Genomic DNA, 14085 nt, shown 5'->3' with positions numbered 1-14085 from the left:
CTCTTGTTACAGCAGAAGTCGTCATCATCAGCGACGTGTGGATCATCTCATACTGTTTCTTAGCCAGACTTTTTTTTTTTTATTATTTACCACAAACCCACACACGTCCTGTTCGACCAAATCTGATGTTTTCTGCTCCTTCCTCTTTAAAACAACTTCTCCACCTCAGCAGATAAACACTGAAGACCTGCATGTACTTTTCTGAGTATTTCACTGAGCATTTATTTCAAGGTTTTCAGAGATGGAAGGCTCCGAAAGCGCAATAAACAGAGTTGGTCGTGCTATGTGGACTGTTTGGGTGAGTGTTTGTTTGTTTGTTTTCCTCCTACAAATTTCACAGGTTTGTCAGCCAGTAAATTATATGGCCTGTTTTCCTGAGGGTGTGTGAGACTACTAACTTTACCTCAGATATCTTTAAGTTATCCTCCTTGTGTGTGTGTGTGAGTGTGGGGACCCCTTGCCCTCAGGTACTGATTCTGATGATTAGTTTCCAGTTAAGTAGGGCTGGCTGTCCAAGTAGAGTCTGTGATCATTATTTAATTTATCATCGACGTCCTATAATTATTGTTACATTTATAATGAAGTTCTTATTGTGATTTTTACAATAAAATCGAAATATCGGATTATAAATCAGCCCTATAAATAATGTCGCCTTGGACCTAATGTGTTCTTTAAGTGTAAAGTTGAAGAATAAAACCGCTATAGATAGCAGCAAAGGACATTGAAGTACTAGACATATGTATAATATTCAATACACACGATGTGGGCAAAGGTTTGTGGACACCTGACGATCAAATCCATATGGATTCCTTCCCGAAAATGTTATCACAAAAGCTGAAACATAGAGTTGTACCGAATGTCTTTTATATGCTGTAGCATTGCGATTTCTTTTCACCGGAACTAAGATGCCCAAGCCTGTTCACAAAGCGAGCTCCATGAAGACATGGAAGAACTTGAGTGGCCTGCACAGAACCCCCGAGCTCAACCCCACTGAATACGTTTGGGATTAACTGGAACACCAAGTTCACCCCAGGCCTGCGCGCACAACATAAGTGCTCGATCTCACGAACGCTCTTGCGGCACGGCCGTGCTCCAAAATCTAGTGGAAAACCTTCCCGGAAGACTGGAGCTTATCATAACAACAAAGGGGGACTAAATCTGGAATGGGATGTTCAACAGGCGCATGTGATGTTCAGGTGTCCATGAACTATTCGACGTCTAGTGTATATTAACACATAAGAGCGTGCAAAGAGAAATCAGTGATTACATGCAAAAATAAATTGTCATATTTGCAAAAATACAGGATGCAGAAGGACGGAAGCAGAATATTTGAATGGTTGCGAAACTACAACAAGCAGCAACAGACATTCACAACGGCCAAGTGGTGTTGATCCGTGTATGTTTATAATTACTGTCCGGTTGTTTATTCAGTATGAAAAGGTAGAGGTGTGGCTCAATGGCTCAAATATTCGGCAAACCATAATCGTACCTGTTTTAAATAATGAGATTATGTTTATAAAGCAGTGCTGAGCGAGTGTTAAAGTGGTGAGCGGCACACAGGCCTCACAGGTTCAGCGGCCCTGGTTCCATTTTGAGCTCGAGTTTCTGTGCATGTTCTCCCCATGTGTATGTAGGTTTCTTCCAGGTTCTCTGGTTTCCATCCACCTCCCAAAAACATGTCAGTAAGTGGATTGAGTAAGAAAAATTGCCCTAGGTGTGACTGTGTGTGTGGCTTGCGATAACCTGTTATCCCTCCCAGGGTGTGTTTCCACCTCACACCCAGTGTTTCTAGGATACGCTCTGGATCTACCTCAACACTGACCAGGAGAAACACTGAGTGACTTAAATGCCTGCAAAAAGTTTGAGAACTTCTTCTGACGTAAGCTAGCTATGTGATTAGGTCATGGAAATAAACTACTAACCAAAATTAACATCTTGCACGGTTTCATGTAAAAGTTCTTTTGTGTTTGTCGGAATATTTCTGGATTGATGAAAATAACGTGAACCAATATGTGGTCAACACCCCACTCAAGATTTCCATTTGTATACTGTAAAGATTTTATAATCGCACTATAGAGGATCAGCCAGAAGACGCTAGGTTCCCTTTTGAGTCTGGTTCCTCTCTAGGTTCCTCGCATGATGTGTCAGAAAGATTTTCCATGGCACTGTCACCTCTGGCTTGGTCACTGATGATCTAAATCTGGATTTGTGCAGTGAAAATGGAGAGAAAATCAGGGTGTTGACATGATAGACAGCATATACTGTGTTTGGCAAGAAAAGCAAAGTAGAACATTTTTGCTGGGGGGGAGCAATTTCATCCAGATATGTATCTCTTGGAGGTGAGGAAGCATGTTTAGATGCTAAAAAGATCAGGAGCAGGGAGGAAATATGGAAAGAATGGGACAGACCCGTTTAGACATGTACAGGTGTGCAATAACCAGGTTTTTACTCCAGCAACACCAGCCGACACGACTGCAGCATATATCCTTGCACAGTTGATTCAGTTCATCATATTTTTATGTATCACATGCTTAACACTGGTCTCTTGTCTGAAAAAAAAAAGTTGCCAAAATAGCAGCCTGAGTGTCAGTTACAAAGTCATTTCCGCACTCTGCGAGTCAACACCTAACTTATCGTTTTGTAGTATTGTTTTAAATACTACTACTAATGACAATGGTGCTGATTGAAGCACCTCAGCTCTGTGAAATCTATTTTTATAGAACAAACACGAGGGGATCAGTGATTAAATGCTGTTTTCGCAAAAGCCCTTCTCTTGTCGAATTCAGGTAAAAAGATGAACCAACTCATCGAACCCTGCATTGCTGCTACAGGGTTATGACGTTCAATAGTCTAATTGTTTTCATTGCAGACGTATCATCTTGGAAATGTAGTGTACCATTCCAGTTCCAGCAAACATGCAAAGTGTGCAAGCGATGTGAAAAGGATCAGTATGTGCTGATCCTACTCAGTGTTCATTTTTCATGCCAGTCCTAATGACCCCCCTTCCTTGCACAGTTGAACCTTTTCCCTACCTTCAATACACCGAATATAGAAGCTATAGACATACGAAAGAATATATCTGCAGCTAGGAGTTTTGTAAGTAAATTAGAACTAGAACATATCTTAAATGTTTCAAAATATTCACCACTTTTTTTCATTCAACTAGTGTGTTCGGTAGTATAAGTGTCACTAATTTGTGTCAGTTCTCATTATTTTCATTTTCTACTATATTTCATTTGGAAAATGACTTCGTTCCAGTACTGTATGTTTCCCTTTTGCACGTATCTCAACCTCAGTTATAATTACATGCAACCATTTTAACGACTGGTTACCTCCAAAAGCGGAAAGGAAGAAATCCGAATTTAAAAATTCCATTCTGACTGTGGCACGAGAGATATTTTCACAGCCAACACCGGATTACAAACTGAACTGATTAGACTGGCTGTTTAACAGCTTGATCAATGTGTGAAATTCACTGTGGGAAAGAAATCCGCTAACTCGCAAGGTTTTCGAAATCTTGAGACGGATCGATCGTTTCTTATCCCACATGACGTCTGCAGGATCGTAGTCTAGGTAAGATTAAAAAGTCAATAAAAACATTTCCGCGTTATTTTGGTGAAATATATTTTCACCATGTATGAAAATATATGGGGGGTGGCTTATAGCCAAAATATATATATATATATATATATATATATATATATACCCATTCTGTCTCGCTCTTAACAGACACCTATCTGAAATGTGTCGTAGTGATTATAGCAACATAAAGTAACAAAATAAAGTCACTGAGAGACATTGTGTGACATGCATATCAAAACTAAAGCCATGTAGTAGTGTTGTACTAAAGTGCAACGCAGTAAAAGCATGAGCAAGACAGACGCCAGAAATAAATATATGTGCCAGGCAATATCCTGTATGCACTATGCAAGGTTCTGGGTATTCACCGTCTCTCCATGCTGCCATACAGGTGACTATATTCCCTTTTTGCTACCATTGACCATAAGCATGTGACCAAACCCTATGAAATTAAACACAAAATACATGTCTCTTACACTGACTTGGTTGTTTTCTTGTTTTTCACTGTCGTGTCTGTACAGGGTTACCTCACAGGCACTGTCGGAAGATATCTCAGACCAGCGGTCACGAATGAAGAGGCCCACAATGTGCATTTTAAACGCGAAGACACTGTAACAATCAGTAAGGGATATAAAGAGTTAGACATCGAGGAAGAGGAAAAAGAAAGAACTGAAGCGAAGACAAGTGAGAGAAAGACGAGAGAAGATCTGCAGTATCCTGGGGTTAGCGTGCGGGCCGCTGCTGTTCAGTGGGAAAAGGGGAAAGTTGCTCACGACGGTCATGAAGTGAAAAACACGAGCAAACACACTTACGCTAGGTCAGAGTGCCTAGACAAGAAATCACAGACGAAGAAAGATATTGAAACAACGTCGGATAATAAAAGTGAGTCGAGAACAACTCACAGTAAGCAATTTACTGAACAAGAAGGTTCACCTGCTTACGTCGATGCAGACATAAAGAACCGTGACGGAACATTTTCTGGAAGTGAGGAAGCTGGTCTAAATGTTGAGGTGAATGAAAAACATCAGGAACAGAGAAAGAAGTCTGAAGAAGAAGGAGAAGAAGGTGTTGATGAAATTGCAAGAAGAGGGTATGATGAAACTGAAGAAGAACTGATTAAAACAGAGTTCATTGAACAAAGCTCACTGGCCAATGAAGCTGATCTAAATGTTGAGAGGGATGAAAACAATCAGGCTGAGGGAAGGAAACAGGAAGAGGAACATGTTGATGAAATTATGAAGAGAGAGAATGATGAAACTGAAGAAGAAGCAGATAAAAGTGAGTTTGTTGAGCAGGGCTTATTAACAAAGGATGCTGATCTAAATGTTGAGAGGAGTGAACGCAGTCTGGAGCAGATAAGGAAACCGGAAGAGGAAGAAATAGGTGCTGATGAAATAATGAGGAGAGAGAATGATGAAACTGGAGAAGAACTGATTAAAAATGAGTTTATTAAACAAGGCTTACTGGCCAAGGAAGCTGATCTAAATGTTGAGGGGAATAAAAACAATCAGGAGGAGAGGAAGAATCTGGAAGAGGAAGAGGAAGGTGCTGATGAAATAATGTGGAGAGAGAATGATGAAACTGGAGAAGAACTGATTAAAAATGAGTTTATTGAACAAGGCTTACTGGCCAAGGAAGATCTAAATGTTGAGGTGAAAGAAAAACATCAGGAACAGAGAAAGAAATCTGAAGAAGAGGAGGAAGAAGAAGAAGAAGGTGTTGATGAAATTGCAAGAAGAGTGTATGATGAAACTGAAGCAGAACCGATTAAAACAGAGTTTATTGAACAAAGCTCACTGGCCAAGGAAGCTGATCTAAATGTTGAGAGGAATGAAAACAATCAGGCTGAGGGAAGGAAACAGGAAGAGGAACATGTTGATGAAATTATGAAGAGAGAGAATAATGAAACTGAAGAAGAAGCAGATAAAAGTGAGTTTATTGACCAGGGCTTATTAACAAAGGAAGCTGATCTAAATGTTGAGAGGCGTGAAAGCAGTCTGGAGCAGATAAGGAAACCGGAAGAGGAAGGTGTTGATGAAATAATGAGGAGAGAGAATGATGAAACTGAAGAAGAACTGATTAAAAACGAGTTTATTGAACAAGGCTTACTGTCAACGGATGTTGATCTAAATGTTGAGGGGAATGAAAACAATCAGGAGCTGGGAAGGAAATCTGAAGAAGAAGAAGAAGAAGGTGTTGATGAAATCTCAAGGAGAGAGTATGATGAAACTGAAGAAGAACTGATTGAAAGTGAGTTTATCGAACAAAGCTCACTGGCCAAGGAAGCTGGTCTAAATGTTGAGGATAGTGAAAGCAGCCTGGAGCAGATAAGGAAACCGGAAGAGGAAGAAGAAGATGTTGATGAAATCGCAAGGAGAGTGAATAATGAAACTAACGAAGAACCTATTAAAAGTGAGTTTATTGAACAAGGCTTACTGTCAGCGAATGTTGATCTAAATGTTGAGGAGAATGAAAACAACCAGGAGCAGGGAAGGAAATCTGATGAAGAAGAAGAAGAAGGTGTTGATGAAATCCCAAGAAGAGTGTATGATGAAACTGAAGCAGAACCGATTAAAACTGAGTTTATTGAACAAGGCTTACTGGCCAAGGAAGCTGATCTAAATGTTGAGGTGAATGAAAAACATCAGGAACAGAGAAAGAAATCTGAAGAAGAAGAGGAAGGTGTTGATGAAATCCCAAGAAGAGTGTATGATGAAACTGAAGATGAACGTATTAAGAGTGAGTTTATTGAACAAGGCTTACTGTCAACGGATGTTGATCTAAATGTTGAGGGGAATGAAAACAATCAGGAGCAGGGAAGGAAATCTGATGAAGAAGAAGAAGAAGAAGAAGAAGGTGGTGATGAAATCTCAAGGAGAGAGTATGATGAAACTGAAGAAGAACTGATTGAAAGTGAGTTTATTGAACAAAGCTCACTGGCCAAGGATGCTGATCTAAATGTTGAGGATAGTGAAAGCATTCAGGAGCAGATAAGGAAACCGGAAGAGGAAGAAGAAGATGTTGATGAAATCGCAAGGAGAGTGAATAATGAAACTAACGAAGAACCTATTAAAAGTGAGTTTATTGAACAAGGCTTACTGTCAGCGAATGTTGATCTAAATGTTGAGGAGAATGAAAACAACCAGGAGCAGGGAAGGAAATCTGATGAAGAAGAAGAAGAAGAAGGTGTTGATGAAATCCCAAGAAGAGTGTATGATGAAACTGAAGCAGAACTGATTAAAACTGAGTTTATTGAACAAAGCTCACTGGCCAAGGAAGCTGATCTAAATGTTGAGAGGAATGAAAACAATCAGGAGCAGAGAAAGAAACAGGAAAAGGAAGAAGTAGTTGTTGAAATAATGAGGAGAGAGAATAATGAAACTGAAGAAGAACTGATTAAAAGCAAGTTCATTGAACAAAGCTCACTGGCCAAGGAAGCTGATCTAAATGTTGAGGATAGTGAAAGCAGCCTGGAGCAGATAAGGAAACTGGAAGAGGAAGAAGAAGGTGTTGATAAAATAATGAGAGAGAATGATGAAACTGAAGAAGAACTGATTAAAAGAAAATTCATTGAACAAGACTTACTGGCCAAGGAAGCTGATCTAAATGTTGAGAGGAATGAAAACAGTCAGGAGCAGGGAAGGAAACAGGAAGAGGAACATGCTGATGAAATCTTGAGGAGAGAGAATGATGAAACTGAAGAAGAAGCAGATAAAATTGAGTTTGTTGACCAGGGCTTATTAACAAAGGATGCTGATCTAAATGTTGAGAGGAGTGAAAACAATCAGGAGCAGATAAAGAAATCTGAAGAAGACGAGGAAGCTGTTGATGAAATCCCAAGAAGAGTGTATGATGAAACTGAAGATGCACGTATTAAGAGTGAGTTTATTGAACAAGGCTTACTGTCAACGGATGTTGATCTAAATGTTGAGGGGAATGAAAACAATCAGGAGCAGAGGAAGAATCTGGAAGAGGAAGGTGTTGGTGAAATCTCGAGGAGAAAGTATAATGAAACTGAAGAGGAACCAATTAAATGCAAGTTTATTGACCATGACTTAGACCCTGAAGAACAGGCAAGTGTGAGTGATGTGGGAGATACAGCAGTGGTCCAGGTGCTCTCAGTGGAGAAAATAATGGAATGTGTTAATTATCAGCATAAAAATGAGCTAAATGTTGTCGAACAACTCAATCGTGTACCTACCGAGCATGAGGATGCAGTGGGTAAATCACAAATGGAGGATGATGGTTTGTTTATTCAGCTGGCCTCAACATGCGAAGGGAGGGACCCTGTAAACGATGGCCTCAAGCTGGAGGTAGAAATGACTGAAAATGCCACACTGTTGCAAGAAAAGGAAGTGATTGAAGTCGACAATGAGGAAACAAGGCAAGAGACTGTGGGAAAAGAGAAGGATGGATATCATGAAGAGATCTCGGCATGTGAGCAGTTCACAGGCACTAACATTGCTGAAGAAGTCTATGACAAGGAAATGAAAGAAACTTTGGAACAAATTGAAGTTATTGACAGAAATGAGGAGATTGAATGCAAACTATTGGAGACAGCTCAGATGGAAAATGCAGAAATATGCAAAAAAGTGTCTGAGCCTTGCAGGATGTTTGAAGATGAGGACAATAATTTGGCTGTTACAATGAAATTACAGCAAAGTAAAGAGCAAAAAGCGACATCAGATGAGGCCCCGAATATAGATCTCAGGCAGTTAGATGATACAGTACACGATCGCAATGCATCACAACAACGAGAGGTGGTGACTAAACAAGATGTCGAGGGTGACATTACACGTATAGAAACAAAGACCGGAAACCAAATGGAAACTGTTGAAACCACATCAAAATTCAAAGCAGAAGTTGCTATAGTGGATGTGAAGAAATCAGCTGAGAGAGAGACTAGCTTTCATGTTCAGCCCATAGATAGAGAAGAGGTGGCTGTACAGGAAATAATGGGCCAGTGCTTCCTTCAACAAGGGTCTTGGCTAGAAGAATCAGCTGATAAACGAAGAATAAACGAATTGAGTTTACCGGAAGCACCATTTACTGAAATAACGTCAGTTCCTCTCAAGCAATTAGATGAAACTGCAGTTGAGTCTGTTGATGAATTGCAAAGTTCTTCACTGCAGGAACTGGATGAGTTCTCCAGTGAAGCTGAACGTAAAGTGGAAGCAAAGTCCAGCTCTCCTGAACAGACAGCTGAAGTGTCTGAAACACTGAGTGAAGTAGCAGGAACGAGCAGGGGCGAACTGAAATGCGAGCGAGCTCAACCCGAATGTGAAATTTCTCCTGTAGAAAACACTTGTGATAAGTCAATTCTCGATGAGACCCCATTAGACAATGAGATAAATCAGGATGTGTGCACGGTGCGAGATTCAGCTGCCGAAGCTTCATCACATAGACTTCAGATTGGACTCTCGGAGGCTTTGTACTTACCGGAGAGGGATTCAGAACAGGAAACATTGGAGATGCAGAGGGACTCACAGAAAGATACAGAACAACAAGAGCAGAGTGATGAGGCAGAGACTGGATTATTAGATGAAATAAAGGATGTCACATCGTGTTTGGGAGTTGTGGAGGAAATAATGAGTGGACTGACAAAGGAATCAGAGGAGAGTGAGAGGGAATTATTGAGAGAAATCGAGGCTCCTGAAAGAAAAGAGCATAAAAGTGAACTTGAAAGCCATGAGGAAACGTCCGAGAGCAACGTGAATGAGGAATTGCTGAATGACGCATGGGAACGTGACAAAGAACTGGTGGGAGAAATAACAGATATTGAAACCGTGGTAGTTTCAACAGGTGAGGAGATGGAGTCAGTGAAAAAAATGGAAGAACCTATCACAGAGGAAGAAATGGATACGTGTCATCTAGTCTTCTCTGAATCAGACGCGTCAAAGGAAATTAGCAAAGAACAGGGAGAATCAACAGTAGACAGTAAGGAAGATGTGGAAGAAAGAGGCAGACTTGGACTGAAGAGAGGGGTTGAAAAAATGGCAGGAAACAATGACAAGGATAAACCGTCCGTATTAAAAGATTTTTTACTTCCACCACAGGTAAAATACTGATTAATGCACTTGGAGTAACATGTATTGATCGTTTCTGGAATTTATGCTCGAGGTGACTGTTGTTATTTTTATTACACTATTGTAGGCCTCATCCTTGGACTTTACAGTCCAGAAGTCGAAAATCGCCGTGAAAAACCCTCTTGTTCGACCCCCTAAAGACCCTCGTATGCTTATAAACATGGCTTCCGTAGAGCCCTTGACTCCTCCTCATCCTTCACAGCCCAGCTTTCTAAAAAAGAGTCCTATAGAAGGTGCATCAGTACCAAAAGGTGTGATTGGATTCAAACTCCCTGGTGAGTTGATAAATCTAGAGTAAGCCTTATTATTATTATTATTATTATTATTATTATTACAAAGACTTACAAGTGACTATGTCCAGTCCAAGCACAAAGCTTTTGAAGTGTTTTGATACTATTGATTGACCAGAAGCAAGTGCAAAACGCATTGATGCTAAATTTAATTTAATAAATTACATTTAATTAAAAAAAAAAAAAAACATGAAAAGTGCTCATAATCAAAAGTTCTACAAAGTATGAGTAATACTGTATTGCAAGTCAAAGTGAGTAACTTATAATAAAGTGCCAGCACGACCAAAGATAATAAACCTTGTCAGACAAACACTGATTGGCCATTTTAATAGGAACACCTGGCTTGAAACTGGACAGATCAGGCCTTGTTATTCTAGTGGTCCACAATTTTGGTGATCCTGTGCACACTGCAGACTTCCTGTCCTTGGCTGTCAGGAGCAGAACCCAGTGTGTAACATAGTCTATCAGCTTGAACCAGTCTGTTCATTCTCCTTGAACCTCTTATAATCCTCCTCTAAGGCGTTTCCACCTGCACAACTGCTGTTGACACTATATTTTTTGGTTTTTGGCACCATTCTATGTAAACTCTACAGATTGTTGTGTGTGAAAATACCATGAGATCAGCAGTTTCTGAAATACTCAAACCAGCCAGTCTGGCTCCAAGATCCATGCCACAGTTAAAGTCATGGAGATCACATTTTCCCCCAGTTCGATGTGAACATTAACATATTGTGTCTCGGCTTGATTGTATGCATTGTACTACAGCCACATGATTTCCTGATTGGATACTCGCATTAATGAACAGGTGTACAGGTGTTCCTATTAAAGTAGCAAGTAAGTGGATACGCATAAGTAAGAGAGGGTTCTGAGGTCCTTGCAAATCTAAAATGTCCGTCTTCCCCGGGAAACTAGGATGGACATTTGTTGATCTGCTATAAAACTTTTGAAATATGTTAGTTTTCTGAATAGCAAGATGTGATTTGTGCCCGCATGGCCATCTCAATCGTATTTGACATCAAATTAGTAATCTTGTTACGACTCATGTTGAGTTCTACTGGGCATGTGGTTCCTGTTTTATTTTGAATTCAAATATTATAGCACCTGCTTGATTGCAGTGCCTCATATCACTTCCCACCCTGATAGTCCATCCCTTAACTCTGATGCATTTCTTATTGACTGTGACTATTAAAAATGAATTGCAGGTGTATACAATGGACTCAGATCCAGTGACTCAGAGTGTGGTTGGTTGTATCCATGTACAATGCAATTCATGTGTTTAGTAGTGGGTTTATGTTGTTGTGGATTGTCCGACATGGATACCCTTTATACAGTTTATAGCTAAGTCTCACCCTCGTTTCAGTGGATAATCTCACTTGGATACTGTAGATTTGAAGCGTCTAAGAACTGCTGTTGTAATCATAAAGCCTGCCCTGTGCATATTCCAGGACTATTATTCACAATCTGCTCATACCATACATCCTTTTAACACACTTAAAATGTTTGACTACATATAGAAGTGTAATGTATAATAATCGCTCTGTCCAATGTCACCCAGACAAGGATGGGTTCTCTTTTGAGTCTGGTTCCTTGCAAGGTTTTTTTTTTTCCCTCTTCGTGTTATCTCAGGGAGTTTTTTCTTGCCAGTTTTTCCTCTAACTTGCTCATAAGGGATCTAATCCTACATCCGGGTTTCGGGAAAGCTGCTTTTTGATAATGCCTATTGTTAAAAGAACTATACAAGTCAAATTTAATTTCATTAAAATGACCAGATGTTTTAGAAAATTACTACATCATTGTGCATTAGCATATGTTACTGAGGACAACTGATTATATCAGCATGAATATAATGAGGCATGTGTATGTATGTGTGTGTGTGTGTGTGTGTGTAATAAATATATATATATATATATATATATATATATATATATATATATATATATATATATATATAGTTGTTCGGGGGGGGGTGCAGGTATATTTTGGTGTTCTGAAATATTGACTTCCTCTCATTCTGTCGTTGAGGTCTGGCTGCTGGTTTCCCTGCACTGAGAAAAACTGAAGCTGGAAGAAAAATAAGAGATGGAGAGGATTCAGAGAGTGTAACATCACAGGTACAGGCATAAAAATGAAAAGCAAAACCTGATATTTCAACTTAAAGTATGTTTGGCATGTTCACAAACAGTAATTAGACTGTTGGAATTAATGTTAGCATATTACTGGATTTGAATTACTAGATAATAATAAGTCGTAGTATTATAACAAGAGTACCTACTGTTTATCATGCAGAAATCCGACTCAGGCTCACAGTCAGCAGAAGATAATGTCAAGCAAGAGACATCGCCTCCCAAACCAAAATGGACACCACCAAGACAACCTGGGTACAGCTGTCTATTTTATTATGTATACATGGGTGACAAATTGAATAAAAAAACCAACATGGTGAGTTAGTAAGGTGTTGGGCCAAAACAAGCCACCAGAACAGGTTCAATGCACCTTGGCGTTGATTCTAAAAAAAAATCTGACTGCAAGGACATAGTGTATGAGTTACATAATTGTCATCCTGTTTAAACCGTTTCAGGAACGCTGGTGCCCTGTGAATGGGGGCGGAGTCATAATGGAAGAGACCGCTCCCATCAGGATAGAAATGTTTTATCATAGGATAAAGGCGATCAGTCAGAAGAACTTTGTACTGATTTGTAGTCAACCTTCCATCTAAGGGGACAAGTGGACCCAAACCTTGGCACAAAAAAAAATTCTGTGCCACCCATAGCATAACAGAGCCCATGTTTTTCCCCTTTTAATTTGTCACCCGTATGTAAAATACTACATATTGAAACAAAAGTAGACATTACTGCTGAAAATCAGGCTACAGTTTGTGTTTATGCAAATAATTTTCCCCCCTCAACAAATGTTTTGTGTGTGTGTGTGTGTGTGTGTGTGTGTGTGTGTGTGTGTGTGTGTGTGTGTGTGCGCGTGCGCAGGATGGGCAGCCCCCTGATGATGGCAGAGCTGAAGAGCAAACTCAAAAAACCTGCAAAAGAGTAAAAGAAATTTACCAGAGGATGAATTATGTTTATTATATGTGCAGTGTATATAAATTAGTGTTTAAATGAGATATAATGTATGTTAATAATTAAAATATTTGTTTAAAATGAGACCTTGCTGCCATACAAGTTTTTATTATGATCAGACAGATAGACCGACAGATAGATGAGCAGCAAGTTGTTTTTCCCCCTCTATTTTATGAATGTAGGCATTCTTGTTACTCTAGCAGAAAAATCACATTACATCAATGGAAATCTCTTTTTAACATCTGTTACATCATGAAATAATCCAAATGGGGGAAAAAATTGTGTAAAAGTTCAAGGGGGTGAATACTTATGTAATCCACTGTAGATAGGCGGATATAGTAAAAGTTCATTGTAGTACACACAGCTTATAGATCATGATTAAATAGATCTAGTAACAGGACGTGTCGGACAAAGTCCACCAGCAGTCCACACACACACACACACACACTTTCTCGCTATACTATAAACTGGTTTGCTGGCTTTTTGAAGTGATGTGTCGTTCTGGAACGAGTCGGTTCTTTTGGATCAACGTTGAGAGCCGACTCGCAAATGAATTGTTTGGATTTTTTAAACTGTATTTTATTATTATTATTATTATTATTATTATTATTATTTTAAATATGTGTTGTTTAAATAAACTCGGACTACTTTTTTCAATATCTGATTTGTTCTTGAATGGCGAGGCGTGAAAAGCCTCTTGAGCTGTGTGTTTGAGGCAGCATAGCAACTGTTTAAATGGATTTTAAAATCGTTTAAATAGATCGATTTGAGAAAGTTTTGTCAATTAGAAGGTAGTGTAAGATTTGATTAAACAAGTTAAAGCAAAAGACAGCAATCGAGTTTGTCCGCTTTATATTTAAATAAATAAAAACAGGTAATGAGCCGTTTGCGAGCCGAAAGCGTCGACTCTTAATGGTGAGCGGAACCAAATGATCCGACTCACTGAAAAGAGTCACTTAGTTTCACTAACTTGAGGATTCTTCAAGTAAGCGAGACACAAGGGCTGTATTCAAAATGTCGTTCAATCCCCTAAATAATAGCATTACATAGTGTATGACG

At 39.4% G+C, this 14085-nt stretch overlaps 1 protein-coding gene across 2 annotated transcripts; it reads left to right on the top strand.

The window, feature by feature from the left end:
- The first annotated feature begins 99 nt into the window (after nucleotides 1–99).
- On the top strand, nucleotides 100–13652 carry si:ch211-136m16.8 (trichohyalin). 2 transcript variants are annotated; one of them, XM_053640629.1, is made up of 7 exons: nucleotides 100–298; nucleotides 4101–6099; nucleotides 6433–9635; nucleotides 9733–9940; nucleotides 11978–12066; nucleotides 12242–12333; nucleotides 12937–13652. In XM_053640629.1, exons 1-7 carry the CDS (start codon nucleotides 242–244, stop codon nucleotides 12998–13000), a joined length of 5712 nt encoding a protein of 1903 aa, XP_053496604.1. In that variant the 5' UTR covers nucleotides 100–241; the 3' UTR covers nucleotides 13001–13652. The 2 variants fall into 2 exon arrangements, with proteins under 2 accessions (XP_053496604.1, XP_053496603.1); XM_053640628.1 differs by having other exon boundaries at nucleotides 105–298; nucleotides 4101–9635; nucleotides 12937–13650.
- The last annotated feature ends 433 nt before the right edge of the window (nucleotides 13653–14085 follow it).

This window comes from Ictalurus furcatus, chromosome 13 (assembly GCF_023375685.1).
Source record: "Ictalurus furcatus strain D&B chromosome 13, Billie_1.0, whole genome shotgun sequence".
NCBI lineage: Eukaryota > Metazoa > Chordata > Actinopteri > Siluriformes > Ictaluridae > Ictalurus > Ictalurus furcatus.
This window is presented reverse-complemented; position numbering and strand designations above follow the sequence as displayed.

Excerpts from the sequence above, each read along its gene's own strand:
- si:ch211-136m16.8 (XM_053640628.1), top strand. The coding sequence starts at position 242 with ATGGAAGGCTCCGAAAGCGCAATAAACAGAGTTGGTCGTGCTATGTGG. Across the intron at positions 9,941-11,977 it reads GATTGGATTCAAACTCCCTG|GTCTGGCTGCTGGTTTCCCT; the intron begins GTGAGTTGATAA and ends TCTGTCGTTGAG. Across the intron at positions 12,067-12,241 it reads CAGAGAGTGTAACATCACAG|AAATCCGACTCAGGCTCACA; the intron begins GTACAGGCATAA and ends TTTATCATGCAG.